This window comes from Phyllobates terribilis, unplaced genomic scaffold (assembly GCF_046119375.1).
Source record: "Phyllobates terribilis strain yellow unplaced genomic scaffold, ASM4611937v1 Scaffold_7__3_contigs__length_470593459, whole genome shotgun sequence".
In the NCBI taxonomy this organism is placed as follows: Eukaryota; Metazoa; Chordata; class Amphibia; order Anura; family Dendrobatidae; genus Phyllobates; species Phyllobates terribilis.
The window spans coordinates 110,893,394-110,919,256 of record NW_027362767.1 but is presented as its reverse complement, the minus strand read 5'-3'; the positions used below and the strand labels follow the sequence as shown (position 1 = coordinate 110,919,256).

Here is a 25,863-nt window from a genome sequence, read left to right as displayed (position 1 = left end):
ACATGCATCCAACTACTCCACAGCGTGGCTGGCCGGTAAAGGTCTAAAAGAAGAAAAAATAATGACATGGCCCCCTTGTTCACCTGATCTGAACCCCATAGAGAACCTGTGGTCCATCATAAAATGTGAGATCTACAGGGAGGGAAAACAGTACACCTCTCGGAACAGTGTCTGGGAGGCTGTGGTGGCTGCTGCACGCAATGTTGATCGAAAACAGATCAAGCAACTGACAGAATCTATGGATGGAAGGCTGTTGAGTGTCATCATAAAGAAAGGTGGCTATATTGATCACTAATTATTTTGGTTTTGGTTTTTGCATGTCAGAAATGTTTATTTCTAAATTTTGTGCACTGATATTGGTTTACCTGGTGAAAATAAACAAGTGAGATGGGATTATATTTGGTTTTTATTAAGTTGCCTAATAATTCGGCACAGTAATAGTTACCTGCACAAACAGATATCCTCCTAAGATAGCCAAATCTAAGAAAAACCCACTCCAACTTCCAAAAATATTAAGCTTGGATATTTATGAGTCGTTTGGGTTGATTGAGAACATAGTTGTTGATCAATAATAAAAATAATCCTCTAAAATACAACTTGCCTAATAATTCAGAACACAGTGTATACTGTATATAGGGGATATTCATAGTGTGATCACACTGTATATATAGATCAGGGGGTATTAGTGTGATTATACTGTATATAGGCCAATATTAGTAGTGTGAATATACTGTATACATAGATCGCGGGATATTAGTAGAGTGATTATACGATTATACTGTATTTTTAGATCAGGGGATAATAGGGTGATTATACTGTATATAGGTTGAGATTAGACATGTGATTATACTGTATATAGGGGATATTAGTAGTGTGATTACACTGTATATAGGGGATATTAGTAGTGTGATTATACTGAATATAGGGGATATTAGTAGTGTGATTACACTGTATATAGGGGGTATTAGTAGTGTGATTATACTGTATATAGGAGAATATTAGTAGTAGTGTGTACTGTATATAGGTGGAGATTAGTAGTGTGATTACACTGTATATAGGAGATATTAGTAGTGTGATGATACTGTATATAGGTGGAGATTAGTAGTGTGATAGCACAGTATATAGGGGATATTAGTAGTAATGTGATTATACTGTATATAGGTTAAGAAGTGTGATTATACTGTATATAGGGGATATTAGTAGTGTGATTACATTGTATATAGGGGATATTAGTAGTGTGATTATTCTGAATATAGGGGGTATTAGTAGTGTGATTGTACTGTATATAGGTGGAGATTAGTAGTGTGATTACACTGTATATAGGGGATATTAATAGTGTGATGATACTGTATATAGGTGGAGATTAGTAGAGTGATTACACTGTATATAGGGGATATTAGTAGTAGTGTGATTATACTGTATATAGTGTGAGGCAGTGACCGGGATCGTATACGAGGGGCGGTATATATCCCCCAGAATGTGTACAGAGACCTATTAAGTCCATTGGAGTGCATTGCAGTCACAAACTCACCTGTGGCTGCAATGCAGGAATGAAGGTGAGCATTGACCTGGTCTGTCTATCGGGCTAAGGCAGATTAAGTAAAACCCGGCAGGGCCTTCATTTCTTGGAGGAGGCTACAGGAAGGCAGTGGGGCGGCCTCCTCCCTCCGACCCGGGTTTTCCAGTGGCTCTTGCCACAGGTCCTTTAAAATCCCTGCACTAAGGATTAGTGTTGTTCTATGTTGGAACCTGCTAGGAGCAGAGCAGGGAAGCTCAGCAGGATTGAGGGTGGCTGAACCCCTGCCTGGGAAGGCTCAGCACCTGTCAGGCTCTTAGCGGCCTGGCGCGGCCGTTGCCCACATTGTTTAAGGGCTCGTGTTAACCCGGCTATGAACCGGAGGACTTTTCTGTTTACCCGTGAGTTGCTGAATAAAGCTGTTTATGTTGGACTTGCTTGGATCACTGCCTCAGTTACTGCATGGTGTGAACACCACCGCCTTACAATAGGTTGAGATTAGAAGTGTGATTATACTGTATATAGGGGATATTAGTAGTGTGATTACACTGTATATAGCGGATATTATTAGTGTGATTATACTGAATATAGGGGATATTAGTAGTGTGATTACACTGTATATAAGGGATATTAGTAGTGTGAGTACACTGTATATGGGGGATATTAGTAGTGTGATTACACTTGTATATAGGGAATATTAGTAGTGTGATTATACTGCATATCGGAGATAGAAGTGTGAGTACACTGTATATAGGGGATATTATTAGTAGTGTGATTACACTGTATATAGGGCATATTATTAGTTGTGTGATTAAACTGTAGGGGAAATTAGTAGTGTGATTGTACTGTATATAGGTGGAGATTAGTAGTGTGATTACACTGTATATAGAGGATATTAGTAGTAGTGTGATTATACTGTATATAGGTTGAGATTAGTAGTGTGATTACACTGTATATAGGGGATATTAGTAGTAGTGTGATTACACTGTATATATGTTGAGATTAGTAGTGTGATTATACTGTATATAGGGGATATTAGTAGTGTGATTACACTGTATATAGGGGATATTAGTAGTGTGATTATACTGTATATAATGGATATTAGTAGTGTGATTACACAGTATATAGGGGATATTAGTAGTGTGATTATACTGAATATAGGGGATATTAGTAGTGTGATTACACTGTATATAGGGGGTATTAGTAGTGTGATTATACTGTATATAGGAGAATATTAGTAGTAGTGTGTACTGTATATAGGTGGAGATTAGTAGTGTGATTACACTGTATATAGGAGATATTAGTAGTGTGATGATACTGTATATAGGTGGAGATTAGTAGTGTGATAGCACAGTATATAGGGGATATTAGTAGTAATGTGATTATACTGTATATAGGTTAAGAAGTGTGATTATACTGTATATAGGGGATATTAGTAGTGTGATTACATTGTATATAGGGGATATTAGTAGTGTGATTATTCTGAATATAGGGGGTATTAGTAGTGTGATTGTACTGTATATAGGTGGAGATTAGTAGTGTGATTACACTGTATATAGGGGATATTAATAGTGTGATGATACTGTATATAGGTGGAGATTAGTAGAGTGATTACACTGTATATAGGGGATATTAGTAGTAGTGTGATTATACTGTATATAGTGTGAGGCAGTGACCGGGATCGTATACGAGGGGCGGTATATATCCCCCAGAATGTGTACAGAGACCTATTAAGTCCATTGGAGTGCATTGCAGTCACAAACTCACCTGTGGCTGCAATGCAGGAATGAAGGTGAGCATTGACCTGGTCTGTCTATCGGGCTAAGGCAGATTAAGTAAAACCCGGCAGGGCCTTCATTTCTTGGAGGAGGCTACAGGAAGGCAGTGGGGCGGCCTCCTCCCTCCGACCCGGGTTTTCCAGTGGCTCTTGCCACAGGTCCTTTAAAATCCCTGCACTAAGGATTAGTGTTGTTCTATGTTGGAACCTGCTAGGAGCAGAGCAGGGAAGCTCAGCAGGATTGAGGGTGGCTGAACCCCTGCCTGGGAAGGCTCAGCACCTGTCAGGCTCTTAGCGGCCTGGCGCGGCCGTTGCCCACATTGTTTAAGGGCTCGTGTTAACCCGGCTATGAACCGGAGGACTTTTCTGTTTACCCGTGAGTTGCTGAATAAAGCTGTTTATGTTGGACTTGCTTGGATCACTGCCTCAGTTACTGCATGGTGTGAACACCACCGCCTTACAATAGGTTGAGATTAGAAGTGTGATTATACTGTATATAGGGGATATTAGTAGTGTGATTATACTGTATATAATGGATATTAGTAGTGTGATTACACAGTATATAGGGGATATTAGTAGTGTGATTATACTGTATATAATGGATATTAGTAGTGTGAGTACACTGCATATAGGGGATATTAGTAGTGTGATTATACTATATATAGGGGATATTAGTAGTGTGATTATACTGTATGCAGGAGATATTATTATAATCAAAGACAAGGGTCCTATATATGTGCAATATTCATAGCTTACTGTTCAAATACAGTGGGTACGGAAAGTATTCAGAACTCTTTACATTTTTCACTCTTTGTTTCATTGCAGCCATTTGGTAAATTCTAAAAAGTTATTTTTTTTCTCATTAAAGTACACTCTGCACCCCATCTTGACTGAAAAAAAACAAATGTGGAAATTTGTGCAAATTTATTACAAAAGAAAAACTGAAATATCACATGGTCATAAGTATTCAGACCCTTTGCTCAGACACTCATATTTAAGTCACATGCTGTCCATTTCCTTGTGATCCTCCTTGAGATGGTTCTACTCCTTCATTGGAGTCCAGCTGTGTGTAAACTGATAGGACTTGATTTGGAAAGGCACACACCTGTCTATATAAGACCTCACAGCTCACAGTGCATGTCAGACCAAATGAGAATCATGCGCCGCGCTGACGTCACGACAAGTGAGGCGTGACTCAGCGCTGGGGTCCCTACAGTGGCTGCTGGGTTGTGGGTGGGGTTACCCCCCGTGTCACACCCAGCATCCACCGCGCACTTTCCCAATGGATGGGGAGAGGCAGAGCGCGCGGTGGATGCCGGGTGTGACGTGGGGGGTAACCCCACCCACAGCCTGGCATCCACCTATAATGCGGAAGACAAAGACCCCCGGTTGCTGCCAGCACTTGTCGTGACGCCAGCGGATGTCAGAGCCGGCTGCAGCCGGGGGTCACGTGATGCCTGTGAGCGGCCAGTGATAGCGCCCCTCACAGGTATTATCTGCAACATAAGGTATTTACAAAAAGGCTTAGGGGCCCCGGGGGGATACATTGGGGGGTAATATAAAGTACTGGACAACCCCTTTATTAGTAGTGTGAGTACACTGTATATAGTGTACTCACACTACTAATATCCCCTATATACAGTGTACTCACACTACTAATATCCCCTATATACAGTGTAATCACACTATTAATAATATCCCCTATATACAGTGTAATCACACTACTAATAATATCCTCTATATACAGTGCACTCAAACTACTAATATCTCTTATAATAAGGGATATTAGTAGTGTGAGTGTTGGCCAAAAAGGTACAAAATAACTGCCCATGAATTGAGGAAAATCAAGCGTGAAGCTGCCAAGATGCCATTCGCCACCAGTTTTGCCATATTTCAGAGCTGCAACGTTACTGGAGTATCAAAAAGCACAAGGTGTGCGATACTCAGGGACATGGCCAAGGTAAGGAAGGCTGAAAAACGACCACCTTTGAACAAGAAACATAAGATAAAACGTCAAGAATGGGTCAAGAAATATCTTATGACTGATTTTTCAAAGGTTTTATGGACTGATGAAATGAGAGTGACTCTTGATGGGCCAGATGGATGGGCCAGAGGCTGGATCAGTAAAGGGCAGAGAGCTCCACTCCGACTCAGACACCAGCAAGGTGGAGGTGGGGTACTGGTATGGGCTGGTATCATCAAAGATGAACTTGTGGGACCTTTTCGGGTTGAGGATGGAGTGAAGCTCAACTCCCAGACCTACTGCCAGTTTCTGGAAGACAACTTCTTCAAGCAGTGGTACAGGAAGAAGTCGGTATCGTTCAAGAAAAACATGATTTTAATGCAGGACAATGCTCCATCACATGCATCCAACTACTCCACAGCGTGGCTGGCCAGTAACGGTCTAAAAGAAGAAAAAATAATGACATGGCCCCTTGTTCATCTGATCTAAACCCCATAGAGAACCTATGGTCCATCATAAAATGTGAGATCTACAGGGAGGGAAAACAGTACACCTCTCGGAACAGTGTCTGGGAGGCTGTGGTGGCTGCTGCACGCAATGTTGATCGAAAACAGATCAAGCAACTGACAGAATCTATGGATGGAAGGCTGTTGAGTGTCATCATAAAGAAAGGTGGCTATATTGATCACTAATTATTTTGGTTTTTGTTTTTGCATGTCAGAAATGTTTATTTCTAAATTTTGTGCACTGATATTGGTTTACCTGGTGGAAATAAACAAGTGAGATGGGATTATAGTTGTTTTTTATTAAGTTGCCTAATAATTCTGCACAGTAATACACTGTGTTCCAAATTATTATGCAAATAATATTTTTTCAGATTTTCCCAAATTAGCTATATGAATTGCAGTCATTGTAATTTTCCAGTCAAATAACTATTAGAGTACAATTGAAAGGTTTTTGTACAAACTGCCTATGATAACAGTATATTTTTTTAAAAATAAAAAACTCAAACTGCACTCAAAATGCATGTTCCAAATTATTATGCACAGCAGAGTTTTCAACCTTTTCATTTTAATAAAGAACAAAAAAATGGTCATTTTTGAAATTATAAGCATTAGCAGGTTATTACAAACTGAAATCAAACAGTTTTCAACTCAAAACTTTATTCTAGGTGATGTTACATTTGCACATAGGACCCCTTGTTCGAAAGGAGCTTCTGAACTCTCTCGTCCATTGAATTTGTCAGGTTTTGGATGGTTTCTGCTTCAATTGTTTTGCATGAGGACAGAATACCCTCCCAGAGCTGTTGCTTAGATGTGAACTGCCTCCCGCCATCATAGACACTCCTTTTGATGATGCTCCAGAGGTTCTCAATGGGGTTGAGGTCAGGGGAGCATGGGGGTCACACCATAAGTTTGTCCCCTTTTATGCCCATAGCAGCCAGAGATGCAGTTGTGTTATGTGCAGCATGAGACGGGGCATTATCATGCATGAAATGATCTCGATGGTCCAGATGGATGGAGTGGAGGATGGCTGGTTGATGGACACCCCATGCAAACACGGCTACGGCGCTAACAAGGAGGAGGTGGAGTAATGTTTTGGGCTGGAATCATGGGGAGAGAGATTGTTGGCCCTTTTAGGATCCCTGAAGGGGTAAAGATGAACTCCATAATGTATGTTGAGTTTCTCAAACAGCACTTCCTTCCATGGTTCAAGAAGAAGAACCGTGTATTCCGCAGCAAGATCATTTTCATGCATGATAATGCCCCGTCTCATGCTGCACATAACACATCTGCATCTCTGGCTCCTATGGGCATAAAAGGGGACAAACTTATGGTGTGGCACCCATGCTCCCCTGACCTCAACCCCATTGAGAACCTCTGGAGCATCATCAAAAGGAGTGTCTATGATGGCAGGAGGCAGTTCACATCTAAGCAACAGCTCTGGGAGGGTATTCTGTCCTCATGCAAAACAATTGAAGCAGAAACCATCCAAAACCTGACAAATTCAATGGACGAGAGAGTTCAGAAGCTCCTTTCGAACAAGGGGTCCTATGTGCAAATGTAACATCACCTAGAATAAAGTTTTGAGTTGAAAACTGTTTGATTTCAGTTTGTAATAACCTGCTAATGCTTATAATTTCAAAAATGACCATTTTTTTGTTCTTCATTAAAATGAAAAGGTTGAAAACTCTGCTGTGCATAATAATTTGGAACATGCATTTTGAGAGCAGTTTGAGTTTTTTATTTTTTTTAAAATATACTGTTATCATAGGCAGTTTGTACAAAAACCTTTCAGTTGTACTCTAATAGTTATTTGACTGGAAAATTACAATGACTGCAATTCATATAGGTAATTTGGGAAAATCTGAGAAAATATTATTTGCATAATAATTTGGAACACAGTAATAGTTACCTGCACAAACAGATATCCTCCTAAGATAGCCACATCTAAAAAAAAAAAACACTCCAACTTCCAAAAATATTAAGCTTGGATATTTATGAGTCTTTTGGGTTGATTGAGAACATAGTTGTTGATCAATAATAAAAATAATCCTCTAAAATACAACTTGCCTAATAATTCTGCACACAGTGTAGATGGGGAAGTGTAGTGTATGGCGACCGCACTTTGTATGTTTCTCCCTCCCTCTCCCCCGTTCCTCAGTGTTGCCCGCTGTCTGTCCGGCTGTCCTCCTGCCTCGGTCTCCCTGACACACACACAGTTTCCTCCCTCCCTCTCTCTCTCACACCTCCCCTCCTCCCGCCGTGTTTACTACTCTCAGCACTTTACAGTAGAGGCTACATGCTGAACCGGGATTCCTCAATGGCGGATGACACGCCCATTACCACGCCGTTTCTTGGTTACCTGGACACGCCCACACGTGCTTGGGCCAATTGACGCCCGGCTCCGTGTGTCCCTCGAGCACGTGCTGGTGTGCGCGCTCACTGTGAGCCGTCAGGCCACGCCCTCGTCGCTCTCTGATTGGCTGCGGTGGGCGGGCGGGCTGTGATTGCCGGCTGTAGAGTGCAGCCGTGGCCCCGCCCGGGGGAGCAGCTCTCATCCTGCACGTAGTGAGGTGTGCGGGGCAGGAGATGCTGATACAGACACGTAGCTGAGCCTTTATAGCGCACACCGCGCCGCGCTGCAGCCACACTAGTGCACGGACTTCATGGGGCGCGGGCGGTGCTGCAGGTGGCAGGTCCTGGGGCTCCCGGCTGCACTGGCTCCTCTGTCCTAGGCGGCTTCTCCGGACTTTCTGGCTGGTCACATGGCCTCCTGCTGACAGCGATGGTGGCCCCATGTCCTGCGGGCTCCTCTGACCCCTAGTGCCCACCATAGAGCCAGCCATGCCTTTCAAGCAGTGCCCCCCTCTGGACCTGGAGAAGCTGGCCCTGGAGCACATCGCGCCCCGCCTGCTCTCCGCGGGGTACTGCTATCTGGACCACATTCTGGGTGAGGAGCTGGGGGACCGAGTGCTGGAGCAGGTCCAACGTCTGCACAAGGATGGCGCCCTGAAGGATGGCCAGCTGGCGGGGCACCTGCAGGGCGTCTCCAAGAGGCACCTACGGGGGGACAAGATCGCCTGGATCGCTGGCACCGAGGACGGCTGCGAGGCCATCGGACTGGTCCTGTCCGTGATCGACCGCCTGGTGGTGTTGTGTGGCAACCATCTGGGCCAGTACTATGTGAAGGAGCGGTCCAAGGTGAGGCCGCAGCGCCCGAACTGGCCGGCTCGGGTCACAGCCCGTAAACATCTGACCACCATAAAACTCAAGTGTTTCTGTTAGTCGTAGCTTCTTCTGGACTCTCCAATATAGTTGTCCCCAGTGTACGGCCTCGTGCCGACCGCTCGCTTCTTGTGTCCGTGATCGGCTCCTTGTCACCTATTGCAGGATCTGCTCTGGTTTGGGTCTTCCGTTTACCAATCTATGGTGCTTTTGGTTTGTTAGGACCCATTTCAGACTCTGGTGTGTCTTCGCTATCGGTGCAGGTGCCACTAGCTCTGCCCTCGCTATCGGTGCAGGTGCCACTAGCTCTGCCCTCGCTATCGGTGCAGGTGCCGCTAGCTCTGCCCTCGCTATCGGTGCAGGTGCCGCTAGCTCTGCCCTCGCTATCGGTGCAGGTGCCGCTAGCTCTGCCCTCGCTATCGGTGCAGGTGCCGCTAGCTCTGCCCTCGCTATCGGTGCTGGTGCCGCTAGCTCTGCCCTCGCTATCGGTGCTGGTGCCGCTAGCTCTGCCCTCGCTATCGGTGCTGGTGCCGCTAGCTCTGCCCTCGCTATCGGTGCTGGTGCCGCTAGCTCTGCCCTCGCTATCGGTGCTGGTGCCGCTAGCTCTGCCCTCGCTATCGGTGCTGGTGCCGCTAGCTCTGCCCTCTCTATCGGTGCAGGTGCCGCTAGCTCTGCCCTCTCTATCGGTGCAGGTGCCGCTAGCTCTGCCCTCGCTATCGGTGCAGGTGCCGCTAGCTCTGCCCTCGCTATCGGTGCAGGTGCCGCTAGCTCTGCCCTCGCTATCGGTGCAGGTGCCACTATGAGCGGAGATATCCTTTTTTCTGCTTACTCACTTGACCTATTGATACAGCAGAACTCCTGACTTTAGCCTCCCCTCCACCTTTTAGTATCGCCCATGTTTACCTATCGTGATACAGGAAAATTATAGATCTTTGTACTGTATTAGCCAGTAGTTAGAAAAATATATAGATTTGAGAGTCCTGAGTGGTTGATACCTTTTAATGATTAACTGAAAATCTAGTAACAAATTGCAAGTTGTTGAGACTACTCAGGTCTCTTCATCAGGCATAGTATAACACAAAATCTGAAGTCACATATTTATACAGAAGAGGACACAGAAATTATGCATCTATTACATTATTTCTGTGTCTTGCTGTGTGTAAATATGTGAAAATACGGGGCCAAGGACAGTATCCGTCCCTGCAGTCACCAAGGACATGATCTCTGCCCACAGATGCGTGCCATGCCCTAGCTGGCACCAAATGTAATGCTCTGGTAGTTTATTAAATGTGATTGACTTCCCTAAAACAGTTATGAATTTTCTGAAAAGTGCTGAGAATTGGCCCCTATAGGAAAATCTTTCTGTCTCTACTGTGGGCAGCAGCGATAATGCAGACTCTACCTGTGATTTCAGGCAATGGTGGCGTGTTATCCTGGGAATGGAGCTGGATACGTGAAACACGTGGACAACCCGACCGGAGATGGCCGCTGCATCACCTGCATTTATTATCTCAATAAGAACTGGGATGCCAAGGTGAGAAAGCCAATGTGGCCCATCTGTGGTCCTCCGTACGGTCACGTATGGTTGTATTGCCTTCTGTGACCTGCCCGCCATCTTCTCCTGCAGGTCCATGGTGGAGTGCTGCGCATCTTTCCTGACGGCGGCTCCCGTGTGGCTGATGTGGAGCCTCTTTTTGACCGGCTGCTTTTTTTCTGGTCTGACCGCCGCAACCCACATGAGGTGCAACCTTCTTATGCCACCAGGTAATGGCCAAGCTTTAGACGGAGAGCGCGGGGCTTGGACGCTGCACTCCCTACTTAACCGGTGTTCTGTCTTGCTCATAGATACGCTCTAACCGTCTGGTATTTCGATGCCAAAGAAAGAGCCGCAGCCAAGCAGAGGTTCAAACGATTAAGTGGTAAGTGCACAGAGGTGCGAATGGAAAAGTCTTCATTAAAGTGAACCTGTCACGTCCAGAAACACAGATATCAATGTGTCGGGGAGTGACTACAGCGCTCTCTGCACAGTGATCGCTGTTACTGGTGGTGTAAGCAAGCGGCTGCAGGGAGAGTGCAACCTCATTTTCTCCCTGCAGTCGCTGCCCCCGTGAGCCGGTTTTACAGATTTACCTGCAAATTACCACTTTGTCTGCAGGTAAATAGCGTTTCTGGACATGACTTGTTCCCTTTAAGAGGATGAACTATTTGCATAGGATAATCTTGGAAATTCCCTTTGTTTCTGTGATAACTTGCTGGGATTTACAGTTACCACATACATACCTTATACCTCCGACCACAGGCTGCCATATATTGCAGCTGCCAGGTTGTACATCAAGGCCAGGACATTTAATAGGGTCACATATGTAATGTGGAGATCCCGGCAGTTAGTGGATTGCTATGTCAGGCCCCTGTCCTGCTTTGCCCTCATTCACATTGAGGTCTGTTGTCACATAGTAAGGTTTTAATACTACAGACAGGACCTTCCTGACTGGGTACAAGTTGTCGTGGTGGGATGCCTTTTATGCTTTTGTGACCAAATAATGCCCTACATTATTTACATGTACTATTGCTATATACTTACTACAGGGTATATGCTCATTTTGTTTTCTTTTTGTGTTTTGGCTTGTGAAATGTCCACAGGGTGACCGTGCTCTTACACTTTGCACTTATACCAACTTATAGTCCGGCTCATTTCTTTGGTTTTATATGTTAATTGTCTAAAACGACATTTTATTTGTTCTTGTATCTGTTATTTTACTACATAATGTGGCAGATTTCACAGCAATTTTACCTCGGTGTTGTATTTGCCCTCAATCTCGGTGAAATTCCTTATGATCTAGAAATTCTGATAATTCAACAATTCTAACAGCGAACGACATGAGGCTGAGCTGAGAGAATCCCGTTGTAAGAGAACAGCAGGGTCGGGGTTCAGATCTCCTCCAAGGTCATCTGTCGGGAGGTTGGCCGATAGCACTGATGGGGACGACTTTAAAGAGTATCGTGATCTGTCGACTGTCAAATAATTTAGCAAATGGTACTAAAAAAAAAAAAAGTACCCAAATAATATTGCATATTACACTCAGTGTAGCAAATCTGGGGACAGACTCCATTGTGTGATGTCTATGGTCACCTTGACGTTGATCCCCACACATTTCTATGTAGTCACCCCAGTGATGAGCCATGCGTCCTGTATTACACGGCAGATTTACTGCTCTATCAGATGACTGTAACTGTAGGAGAATCGTCCTTTTGTGCTGTGCGCGTCCCGTGGGCAGATGTGTAGCAATGTATACATTGCTTCCTCTCAGTGCAGACATGTGTACGTGTGTGATACTGCCTACGTGCCTCTGTATGGCCAGGGAGGAGCCGCCGCCGCCTGTAGCTTGTATCACACTGCCAGTCACAAGTTGTTGGGTGATTAGGAAGCTGTCCTTATCAGGGGTCACAGTGCCCCCCGGGGTGGGCTGCCTATAGGCACAACATGGCTTCTGCTCACCCCGACCCTCCTAAATCTTTTTTTCCTATACTTGTGTGTCTGGCACTCGCTGATCTGCTTGTAGTATCTGATAGAACATGATATATATGCATATATAATCTCCTTTGTAGCTTTGGGTGCTGTAAATGTCACATAATCCTCATTTATATGGGACTAATCCTTTCTTTGTGCAGTGTGCACTGTATTCTGCCCCCGCTCCTCCTTTCTGACACCTGTATGACAATCTGCATGTTGTAGGTGTTTTTTTTTTTTCTTACATTGAAGAAAGTCTCCAGTTAATTTTGTACTATCCAGAGTCAGTGCAATTACTGTGACTCACCCCCGATGCAGGACACCTACCGTAATATGGGATTGTGTATTAGGCCATGTTCACAGGTTGCTTTTTTGCTGTTCTAAAACCTGCTCTCCTGGCAGTAAAAAAAAAAGAAAACAAAAAAGCTGCGTACAAAAAGTAGGATTTGATGCAGATTAGATCTGTTACTTGTCTACATGTTTAATAAAGTTAGTTTCATTCACTGAAAAAGCAGCAAAAACATGTGGTTGCGTAATAATAATAATAATAATAATAATATTCTTATTATTATTAATATATATATTTTTTTTTTGTTTGTTTGTTTTTGCACTTTCTCATTGCTTTCCATGGAGAAAAAATGCTGCAAAACGAAGAATGAATTGGAAAACTGCAGCTTGTTAATTCAGTCAGGGGAAAAAAAAGCAATTGTGTGCGTGCAAATGATTTCTGAAATCCTATAGATTTTACTGTTAGTGTAAAAAGCAGCTTTAAATGTGCATAAAAAAAAAAAAAAATTCTAATTCCTCCCACCATCCGCACAGTGCTACACATACAGCACCCGCCGTGATTTCCTTACCCCCCAACTCTCCAGGACTCTTCTATATCATTTGTATACTTTAGATTTAGTCACATGTAACAATTCTCACCCTGATTATGCTGCGATTTGTAGAAGATTACAACTTATCCCCAAAAAATCTAAACCGTACTACGTATCCACAGCACGGGAATAAACCTTTCACCAAGCCGATGAAACGGGCGGTGGTTTATATAGCGAATACAAAACATCCAAAATATTTATGGTGCAAAGTAATTAAACACCGGACGAGCGCAGCTGAGTTTTCCAGCAGGAGCCGTCATGTCTCTTTAATCTGTAGCAGGACTGATGAGGAAATCAGGCAGGATTACTGAACATGAGCGAGCGGCCATGAACTCGTTCATCCCGTCTATTGAAGCAATAAACTTGCCTGTGTCCTCATCTATATGGGACTCGTCCTTTCCTTGTGCAGAGCGAACCTTATTCTGCCCTCTCTCCTCCTCTTTTCTGACACCTGTAGAAATAATCTGGATGTTGGAGGTGTTAATTTTCTATTTCAATTTAAAAAAAATCTGCGATTACTCTGAATCAGCCCTTGATGCAGAACATCAGAAATCTCTTATTTTTCTTAGACTAAGTTCCCACGATGACTTTTTGATGTTGCAGTTTTTCTGAATCTATGAGGTTATTTGCATGTTTTGATTCCTTTTTTTGAGTTTTTTCCACGCATTTTTATTGTTTTTTTCAGCTGCAGTTTGTCTCTTGTTGGATACTTCTTGTTAATGAACTTTTGATACTACTTTATTGCTTCAGTCATGTGCAGATTTCCTGCGTTTTGCTGCAGAAAGGCACTAAAAATTACATTTTTTTATTCTTGTGGATATTCCTCATATCATTCAAGTCTATTGGGAAAATCTGCAAATAAAGCGCATATTTACTGCAAGAGAAAGTAACATATTGCACTTTTTCAAACTCCGTTTACGCTGCGTAAAAAAACTTCGCCTTACCTCCCAGTTTCTATCGATTTCATTATCCAAGTATAGATAAAAGATATAGAATACCGGGCCCAATTCATCATTTGCACTTTTTTTTTTTTTAAGTCCCTTTTCTTTTTTGTCCTGTGTTATTTGACTTTTTTTTACGTGGAATTTTTCCAAATGTGGTTCATAAATTTTGTGCAAAATCAAGTCCTCTTTAATTTTTGTCTTTTTAATGTAAAAGGTCACATGTTTCATTAAAATGTTGCAAAATTTGAAATTTGTGCGAAAATTACAGACATGCATAAAATCACTCCGGGGTTGAGGGGGGGGGGTCGTAATACATTTGCTTAAAAATTTTTGCACCTTTTTGTAAAAATTGCAGGTAATGAATCAGTCAAAAACATCTGAAAACCTCAAACTCCATCCACAACGACAAACCTAAAGAACAAAACACATGTAAACTAGACTTAAACCCCTTAAAGGGAACCTGACTGGCGATATATGCTGAGGACTAAGAAAACAAAACATAAATTCGGAACACCCGGCTTTTACCCCAGTAAAAATATTTAAAAAAATAAACATATTTGGTATTGCCGCTTGCATAAAAGTCCAATTTATCAAAATATTAAATTAACCCGATAGGTGGAAAACTTTGAAGACTGTAAAGAGAAAAAAAAACGAAGTTGGAAAACTGTTGTTGCGACTCCACAAAAAGTGCAATAAGAGTCGATCAAAACTTCATATTTACCCCAAAATGGTATCAATAAAACCTCAGCTCAGGGCACATAATAACAAGCTCACACAGCTCCAACAACTAAAAAATGAAGAATTTATGGGTCTTGGAAAATGGTGCCGTAAGTTTAAAAAAAAATATGAATTCCAATTTTTTTTTGTTTCACTACTTTGATCATTTAAAAAATAATGCCAGTTTGGTTTTGCTGGAGAATCGTACTACCAGGTCATTTTTACCGCACAATGAACTTCATAAAAAAAAAAAAAAAAAAACTAAAAACCTATTGTGGTATTGCATATTTTTCGCAATTTCACCGCACTCAGGAATTTTTCTCTGTTTTCCCTGTACATTGCATGGTAAAATGGATGGTGTCATTCAGAAGTACAACTTGTCCCACAAAAAACAAATCTTTGTGCTATGTGGATGGAAAAATAAAAAATATATTTACCAGAGGTGTACACAGGGCCCGATAGCAGAAGTTCTAATTGGGCCCCTCTAGAGGAATTTTCAGCCGGGTCACAGAAGAGCATATCTCACAACTATGCAGCCCTTGCAAACTATTGAAGCCCCTAAATTCCCCTCTCATTACCCCCATAAAGTATATGCCAACAAATGTGCCCTCCAAACACAGTATGATACCCCCACAGTGAATTCCTCCACAGTACCCTTCACACTCACAGTATGATGATCCTACTGTACCCACCTCCGGCAAAGTATGATGACCTCAACACAGTATGATCCCCCAACTGTGACCCCAGCATAGCCCTCCATACAGTATAATAACCCTCCACACTGTCTGATGGCGCCCCACTAGCCCTCCAAATAATATAATGGATCCCACACAAACCTTAACACTGCATAATTACTCACAGTATAATGGTCCCCACATAGCCCTTCAAATATTATAATTGCTCTACACATAGCCCTCCAAATAGTATGATGGGCCCCCACGTAGTCCTCCAAATATAATTGGCCCCACAGAGCGCTTCAAATAGTATAATGGCCCACACATAGCTTTCTTTATAGTATAATGGCCCACACATAGCTTTCCGTATAGTATAATGGCCCACACGTAGCTTTCTTTATAGTATAATGCCCACACGTAGCTTTCCATATGGTATAATGGCCCCCCACAGCCCTCCATGTAGTAGAATGCGCCCCCATTTCATTTCATATAGTATAATGTGCCATACAATGTAATCATTGATTAAAAAAAAAAAAAATACTCACCTCCCCTCAGTCCCCTGCTGCTCTGGTCTCCTCATCGTATGGTCTGAAGCGCCGCACATCTATGCGCAGTGGACGACATGTAGTGACGTTATCGCTTCCCCTGCTCTGAGACATCAGATCTGAGCTGCCGAGGAAGAATGATGGGGGAGGGAGCGGATGGTTTCCCTCCTCCACCATTGTTTTAAACTGTATCGACATCCACCGGGCCCCCCCAACTCATGGGCCCCATAGGGTGGTCTACCGCCATGGGTGGTACACCACTGATATTTACTCTTGAAAGAAGCTGATGCAAAAATGAAAAATTGCCTGGTCCTTAAGGGGTTAAAAAGGTACAAATGAAAACCAAAAAGTGAAAATGAAAAACATCAAAAACTAGACTGGCTGTGTGCCCACGATGCGTTTTTGCTGCGGAATTTTCCGCAGCGTAAACGCTTGGGGAAACGCATGGTAAGCTTTCTGCCATGGTCCCCTATGCAATTCCGCACTTTCAATGCCCATGCTGCGGATTTTTCTGCAGTGTTTATGCTGCGCTCAAAAATCCGCAGCGTGTCCATTAATTTTGCGGAAGCGCTGCGTTTTCGCCGCCATTGACTTGCATTATAACGCGCCAATTACGCAAGCCTGCATCTGTACTTGTGTAATTGACGCGTTCTAATGTGTGGATGGTACCCGAGTGTGGAGAAGATGAGACTCTCCTCCGGACCCAGGTACCATAGAAACTGTTAAAAAAAGAATAAAATAAAAAATAGATTATATTCACCTTCCGACGGCCCCCGGTCTCTTTCCCTGTGCTTGCGGGCAGGACTGAAGGACCTGCGGTGACGTCAGTCATGTGACGGCAGGTCTTTCAGTGCAGTGTCCCGCGATCAGCTGGCAGCCAGGAAGGAGCGCATCAACACACGCCGGGTCATCGGAAGGTAAGTATTGAGGTTTATTTTTTTTTTATTTTTAACCATTCTAAAGGTCACACTATATAAATCCATGCTGTTTGCATGGATTTATATAGTATGACCTAGTTGTCACAAGCACTTTCCAAGTGATGCTAAAATCGCTTGGAAAGCGCTTGTCAACCCGCATGCAGAAATGCATATGAAGAACACTTCACATCCGCATGTCCCTGGCAGGAAAAACGCATGTACAATCCGCATGTACAATCTGCATGTACAATCCGCATGTACAATCCGCATGTACAATCCGCATGTACAATCCGCATGTACAATCCGCATGTACAATCCGCATACGTTTTTTCTGCCAGGGAGATGCAGAAATGCTGCAGAAACTTTCTGCTTCATTTCTGCATCGTGGGCACATAGCCTAATGGTGCAAATGTAATAATACAAGAGATTTATTCTGTAGACTATGTGTGCAGACCCGTAGAGAGATTCAGGAGGATGACTCATGCAGACGTGTTTTGTCCTCGAGTGTCTTTTTTTATTTTTTGGTGTCTTTACGGTCAATTTTTTTTTATTTATTTTTTTTTTAACTTGTATTGAATAAACTAGTGAGTGGCCCCCAAGCGTAATGTTCGGGTCACTTTTAACTGCTTTGTCTTTTTGGAAACTTGAAGTGGAAAAGACGGAACATATGAACAGTCGCCTGTAATTTTTGCGCTCCATTTGTAACCTTAGCGAGGGTTGATGATACAATGTATATTTTACATCAGTGGATAACTTTTTTATGTTTGTTCTCAGCAAAAAAAAATCCCCATATTTATTAGGTGTATTTCTGCAAATAATGTGCTGTAGAAGGTTTATTCTATTCTGCTCTATAACTTAATGTCAGGTCATGTCCTGTTTTCCAGTATTGAATTTCCCTCTAAAATATAAAATATATATTCATGTATTTTAGGTCACATGAAAGACAAAAAAATGAACACCAGCATATGTGGCATCCATGTAATATAGAGCCATACAAAAAGTAACAACTTTACTTTAGAAATTATTACAAATTACCGTGAATATTATAAAGCTTCATCCTCTCTGCATTTTATGGGGGGATTTTTGTAACATTTGATGAAATAAAGGTAGAAAGAAATTTCTACATTTGCTTTGGTCATAAGGGCCCGGGGAGAGGGAGAGGGAACTTGTATAGTGCCATTAAATCCACGGCGCCTTACAGACATTATGGGCACTGTCCCCATTGGGGCTCACAATCTAGGTTTCCTATCAGTATGTGTTTGGAGTGTGGGAGGAAACCGGAGAGCCCAGAGGAAACCCATGCAAACTCCTTGCAGATGTTGTCCTTGGTGGGATTTGAACCCAGGACCCCAGCGCTGCAAATCCACTGAGCCACTGTGCTGCCCCTAAGGGTTTAAAGTGAATCTAAAATGCTATGGGCCACAGACAAGAGTGCTGCTATTTATGAAAGAAGGCTGCCATATTTTCCAATGTCCTACTAACCTGTAATCTTTGGAGGACTTCCTGTGCCATTTGCTTCCCTTTTCTAGCTGGCGTTCACTTATCTTTAGTGATAATCTTATTCTTCTTTCTTCTCAATGCAGAGTCTAGGCAGGATCCTACCTCAGAAGACAGCTGATAAGCACCTCAGGAAATTCCAATATTTCCATCTTACCAAAATGCCGGAGAGAGGGAAAACCAGTGAAGACGGGAGGATAACAAATCATGTGTCATTAAGGCCCCTCCCATCAGACGGAGGATAGACCTGCAAGGCCCCTCCCATCAGACGGAGGATAGACCTGCAAGGCCCCTCCCATCAGACGGAGGATAGACCTGCAAGGCCCCTCCCATCAGACGGAGGATAGACCTGCAAGGCCCCTCCCATCAGACGGAGGATACAATTACAAGGCCCCTCCCATCAGACGGAGGATACAATTACAAGGCCCCTCCCATCAGACGGAGGATACAATTACAAGGCCCCTCCCATCAGACGGAGGATACAATTACAAGGCCCCTCCCATCAGACGGAGGATACAATTACAAGGCCCCTCCCATCAGACGGAGGATACAATTACAAGGCCCCTCCCATCAGACGGAGGATACAATTACAAGGCCCCTCCCATCAGACGGAGGATAGACCTGCAAGGCCCCTCCCATCAGACGGAGGATACAATTACAAGGCCCATGCCACATCAAAGGTTGACACATGAATATTGAACTCTGGTTTCTGATCATTCATGGACACTGCGTGGACCACAGACAAAATGGGGAAGCTTTTTTTTTTTTACACATGATTGCTGTTTGTATCCCAGGACTGTCCACTAAACGTCTGTTCAAGATCAATGGAGCTCAGATTACTAACAATCATGAAGCTAGGAATACCCCTTAAAATACCATATTTCACCTCCGGGCATGGATTGAGCGCTGCTTTCACACCTAATTCTTTTTGGTACAGATTATTTAAATACTGTAAAGTCTGAGACTATGTATTGTGAATACACTGTATAACAAAAGCACAGCAGAAATGATGCAGAAGTCAGTGATTGGTACAGTCATTGACCAAAAGACATGTCTGCGGGCCAGAGCATGTCCACTTCATCATGCATATCTAGTAATCCTGACGTACCTTGTAGATCGCCCTGTCTATTTATATCCGACAGTGTTGTGTGTATCAAATTTTGAAACTGATTTTTCAGAATAAACTGTGCAATCAAAGCGGCATGTTGTGATTTTTATTAAGGGCCAAACCCAGAGACGCTCCCACCAGCCCACACACAGCTATTTTACGGAAGGTTCTTCCAACCTCTCAGGGGCACAGTAATGGGGACTCTGTGTGCCCCCTCATATGCTAATCTGCTCCTGGGCTGGTGGGAGAAACCTGTGGTATTTGGTGATGACGTCAGTCAAGACAGAGAGGATTGAACTACATTGACAAGATTTTTGTCATCTGGAGGTGTTTGGACACACAATTCTCCAAATTCATAGGTGACTTTAATCTTATTCTTAACTCCTAGGGTCTATGCTTACCTTTTTGAGATATGTAGCAGAAACTTAGTTTCTTGACATTTTCATCAGAAGGACACCTAATGAGGATCTTGAGACTTAAGTTTACAGAAAGCCAACAGCCCTAAACTCCTTTTTGAAGTAGGACATTAACCTTCCACCATCCCTGAAGAGGGGGAATACCAAAGGAGCAATAATTTGAGTCCATAGGAACTGCTCTTATGAAATTATTTTTGAGACAGGTGAGGGATCTAGAAATTAGATTCCTAGAAAGTGTACCCCAAGAGCATACAATGAAGCCCAAGCCAGAGAGAGAACCCAACTGCTTCCCCCTGCACCCAAACCTATTACGGAGGATAGAGTAATCGGACAAATCACCACTTTTGATAATGAATTCTGAGATGTCTAACACTATTCAGAGATCTTAACCGATCCTTCAAATGGATGGAGACCTTGACTATGCATGCCCTTGGTCCTCAGACAACAAAAGGGGGAAATCCCTTTAGGATGGACTAGTACACAACCATTTTGTTGCCCCTAAACCTACCACTTGGCTTTCCTCTCATTTCAAAGGGTGGTACAAATGCGGGAACCCAAACCAGTCACACGGGGGGATTACAGTATCAATGTACATACTTAGGAGAATTGGAGATATTGTGAAACTACCCCACCACCCTCCTGGCAAGACATGGTGGCGTGTGCACGGGGGGGTGGGTAAAAGGTGGGGATACTGTTAAAAGGAGGTGACTGGGATTGTCTGGTCCTACAGCATGAGACCAGGTGGATTTCCCACCTAAATACAGTGACATCCCTGGGTTTGAATGAACAAATATGTTTTGGCTGTTATGTACTGAGGTACAACAACCCCAAGTGTTTCCAGTATGACCTCGAGGGTAGGGCAGGTGGTGGTTTAGCAGCTGTATTGGGGGTATTTGTATTGCACATACCCCCATTCTACCTACTCACACCATATTGACCATAACTGGAACAGCTAGTTAAATAGTTTGCAACAAACTACCCATATTCTCTACAGCTGTTGTTTTATTATATTCTCACTTTGTTTTCAACTTATGTGCCTCTGCCGCACACCACTGTCTGTGCGGCATACCGGAAGTCACCTATTCCAGTCAACTTTTTTTTTTCAGGGTTTACCAGGTTGCCTAGGCGACCTTCCCAACTAACCAAATGTTAGTCTTCAGTTCTAAACCAATCAGCATGGAGATGGTGCATCACCAATATGGCCGCATGCTGGTGAGCGCAGACACTTACATCACGTCAATGTTGAGGTTACACTCTGGTGAGGGGACAGTAAGCAGCACTGATCCACACTAGGAGGCCATCCTTCGTGTCCAGAAGGGGCAAGGCCTTAGGCATAGCTCCCAACCGTCCCGTATTCGGCGGGACTGTCCCGATTTGAGGGCTCAGTCCCGTGTCCCGTCACCGCACAACTGTTTTCCCGGCTTCAGTAGCACCTTTCTATACCTAGTAACAAACCGCTTCCACAGACACCTTCCCGTTAAACACTCAGCGCCGCTAAGTGAAAGAAGGCAATGAGCAGACACTTCCCATTATGTGGGCCAGCATCCCATCGCTGCTCACGTTAACCAATGAGGTAAGTGCTGTGTTCTGTATGCGTCTAATGTGTTTGTGCTGTATTCATCTTGTTTGTAAGTGCTGTGTGATGTATGCGCTGTATGCATCTAATGTGTAAGTGCTGTGTGTGATCTATGTGTCTAATGTGTAGTTTGCAGGAGTTCTCCATGTTTGGCATTGCAGACAGCTTCCTAGATAGGAGGCCGTCTTTAGGACCCAGCGACTACCTCCCTCTGGCCTGGGTGTATATATACCTGGTCTCTCCAGGTGGGCGCCGCCGGTTATACTCATTCCTTCCTGGATCTTGGCTGTAGCAGCACCACCACCACCACCACGTCCTCTCTGGAGTCTTAAGGCCGTGTGCACTGTTGGAGTTCATCTAAAGCTAAGCTGTTCCCTTGTTTTGTGTTTCCTTAGTGTCTTTAGTTGCTAGTGAAGATTGACTAGTGCTCATCTCCTTCCACCCCTAGTTGTAGCCTTTCGTCAGAGATAGTAGGGTGAGGCACGTGATCGGCGACAGCTGCGGAGGCTGTATAAGGACATATAGGAGAGTCAGGGTGATGCTAGTCCAGATTAGGAGGTCACCACTTCCCCCTTTCCCCTCTGTGTTGCACTCACACCTGGCGTTACTCTGTGTTGCACTCTCACCTGGCGTGACATTATAACCGGCCGAGCACGTTTTTTTTTCTCTGTGTTTTTGAGCGTGCACTTTTTTTTTTTTTTTTTTTTTTTTTTCCCCCTTTTGGTATGGGATCAGTTGCAGAGCTCGCAGAGCTGTTCCCCTGTCTGTCTCTGGAGGTGAATGACCTCCGCTGTGAGGTTCAGCAGCGGTTACAGGCCGCCAATGTGGGGGTCTCTGCAGGTAGACCTGTCCAGTCTGAACCCAAGGTTGCCCTCCCGGAGAGGTTTTCAGGAGGTAGGTACAGTTTGTTTTGTGTCTAAGGAGGCATACAAATTGTACTTCAAACTTCGCCCCTACTCCTCCGGTAATGAGGAGCAACGGGTTAGCATTGTGATCTCTGTACTGCACGGCAATCCTCAATCCTGGGCGTTTTCGTTACCGCAGGATTCAGTTTGTCTCCAATCTGTGGAGGGGTGTTTCGGGGCTCTGGCCCTCATCTATGATGACCCTGACCGAGTCGCCTAGGCTGAGTCTAAGTTACGTCGCCTTCAGCAGGGGGTTCGGTCAGTGGAAACGTATAGTTCGGAATTCTGTAGATGGGCAACGGATTCCAAATTGAATGACTTAGCCCTTAAAAGTCAATTTTGTGAGGGTCTTACTGAAAGGTTGAAAGATGCCTTGCCTGTATATGATACCCCTCAGTCCTTGGAGGCTGTCATGTCTTTGGGCCATACGTCTGGATAGGCGCCTTCGGGATAGACATGTGCAACCTCTTTCTCCGGGGCCTACTTGTCGGGGTTGTGTACCTTTGCCAAAGGAGCATTGACTCTGCGCCACTTGCACAGAAAGCATTTACTTAGATTGTACATAATGTGAAACTGAGGGTGGGGTCAGTTCATTGTGAAATCATTCCTTGCTATGTTTTGGAGAATCTCCCTACTCCGATTGTTTTAGGTATCCCCTGGCTTGTTAAACATAATCCAGTGGATTGGCAAACCGGGGAGATTATTGAATGGGGTGATTACTGCCATGAGAACTGTCTGAATGTTTCCATTGCTGCTGTCTCTACGGAGTTTGTTTGCTTTTTTGTCTAGTTTTGAGGACATTTTTCTGAGAAGGGGAGTCAGGATTTGCCTCCTCATCGTGCTTATGACTGTCCTATTAACCTGACCCCCGGAGCTAAATTACCCAAGTCCAGACTGTATAATGTTTGTGGCCCTGAGAGACAAGCCATGAAGGATTCTATTGCGGAAAGTCTGGAGAAGGGACATATCAGATCCTTATCTTCGCCCGTGGCGGCAGGGTTCTTCTTTGTGAAGAAAAAAGAGGGCGGTCTACGTCCCTGTTTAGATTTTCAGGAATTAAATATAATTATCATCCGTGATCCATGCCCTCTTCCTCTGATTCCTGATTTGTTCAGCCAGGTTGTGGGAGCTAAGGTTTTGTCCAAGTTGGATTTAAGGGGAGCCCACAATCTGGTTAGAATCAGAGAGGGGGACGAATGGAAGGCGGCGTTCAATACCCCGGAAGGTCATTTCGAGAGTTTGGTTATGCCTTTTGGTTTGACCAATGCACCTGCGGTATTCCAGCATTTCCTAAATGATATTTTCAATCATTTCGTGGGGAGGTTTGTGGTGGTCTATCTGACAATATTTTGGTTCATTCTCCTGATTTTGAGACCCATCGGGGGCATGTTAAGCAGGTGCTCTAGATATTAAGGGATAACAAACTCTATGCCAAACTAGAGAAATGTGTTTTTGCTGTTCAGGAGGTGCAGTTTTTGGGGTACTTGTTGTCATCTTCAGGTTTTCGGATGGATCCGGAGAAGATCCGTGCAGTCCTTAACTGGGAACGTCCCGAGAACCTGAAGGCTCTACAACGTTTTCTGGGCTTTACCAATTTTTACAGGAAATTCATCCAAAATTAATCTGTTGTAGTGAAACCCTTTACTGACATGACTAAGAAGGGGTCTGATTTTTCCAAATGGTCGGTTGCCTCCCTCCAGGCTTTTTCTTCCTTAAAGAATTATTTTGCCACGGCACCTATACTCAGTCAACCCGATGTTTCTCAACCCTTTATTGTGGAGGTCGATGCTTCGGATGTCGGGGTTGGGGCTGTGTTGTCTCAGAGTTCGTCCCCCGGTAAATGTTGTCCATGCGCCTTCTTTTCTAAAAAATTGTCTTTGGCTGAGAGAAATTATGACATGGGTAATAGGGAACTTTTGGCGCTCGAAGAATGGCGACACTGGTTGGAGGGGGCTGTCCATCCTATTACTGTTATTACTGACCGTAAGAATCTGTCATATCTCCAGTCAGCTAAACGTCTCAACCCTAGGCAAGCCAGATGGTCCCTGTTTTTTACTAGGTTCAACTTTGTTGTAACTTTTTGTCCAGGGGTCAAAAATGTCAAGGCTGATGCTTTGCCCCGGAGCTTCCCTGGTGGTGGTGACCATGAGAACCCTGCCCCGATATTTCAGAAAGGGGTAGTCATTTTGGCTCTTTATCCTGAACTAGATGGTGAGGTGTTGGAGGCTCAGGGGGGGGACGCCCCTGCCTCCCGACCTTCAGGAAAGTTATTTGCGCTGTAAAGTAATCAAAGAACATCATAACTCTGTGCTTGCTGGGCATGCAGGTGGTAAGGCAACCGCGGATCTCCTCTCTCGTCATTTTTGGTGGCCGTGGTTGCATTGGGATGTAATTGAACACGTAGCTGCTTGTAGTATTTGCACACGTTCTAAGGTTTTGCATACCCGTCCGTCTGGTACTCTTCTTCCGCTACCCATCCCTAGCAGGCTATGGACACACTTGTCCATGGATTTCATTACTGACCTACCGGTTTCTGGAGGCAAAACTGTGGTTTTGGTGGTAGTAGATAGGTTCAGTAAAATGGTTCACTTTGTCGCTTTACCAGCACTCCCCAATGTTAAGACACTTAAATGAGATCGTGAAGCTTCACGGGGTTCCCTCCGATGTGGTGTCAGATCGGGGGACACAGTTTGTTTCCAAGTTCTGGAAGGCATTCTGTTCTCGACTAGGGGTGCAGCTGTCCTTTTCCTCTGCCTTCCACCCTCAGTCGAATGGTCAGACCGAGCGAGTCAATCAGAACTTGGAGACATACCTCAGGTGTTTAGTCTCCGAAAATCAGGAGGATTGGGCATCCTACTTACCGCTGGCAGAATTTGCCATCAATAATCATCGTCAAGAATCCACTGGCAGGTCACCGTTCTTCGGTGCATACGATTATCACCCACAGTTTGGTACCTTTAGTGGGGGAGGAGCTTCAAGAGTTCCTGAGGAGGAATGGTTTGCTTCGTCGTTCTCCTTGGTGTGGCAGGGGGGTTCTGTGTAATTTAAAGACCATGGGTGACAGGTATAAACGTATAGCTGACAGAAAACGCTTGCCAGGTCCGGACCTGAATGTGAATGACTTTGTGTTGTTGTCTACCAAGAAAGTTCCTTCTTGGAAGCTGGGACCTAGGTTTATTGGTCTTCATTAACCC

The 25,863-nt window shown here is 44.1% G+C and overlaps 1 protein-coding gene across 1 annotated transcript; it reads left to right on the top strand.

The window, feature by feature from the left end:
- Positions 1-8,310: 8,310 nt before the first annotated feature.
- On the top strand, positions 8,311-19,861 carry EGLN3 (egl-9 family hypoxia inducible factor 3). Its single transcript, XM_073639088.1, has 5 exons — positions 8,311-8,960; positions 10,399-10,518; positions 10,612-10,748; positions 10,830-10,903; positions 18,751-19,861. The coding sequence occupies exons 1-5, from the start codon at positions 8,604-8,606 to the stop codon at positions 18,783-18,785; spliced, it is 723 nt and encodes a 240-aa protein (XP_073495189.1). The 5' UTR covers positions 8,311-8,603; the 3' UTR covers positions 18,786-19,861.
- Positions 19,862-25,863: the final 6,002 nt, after the last annotated feature.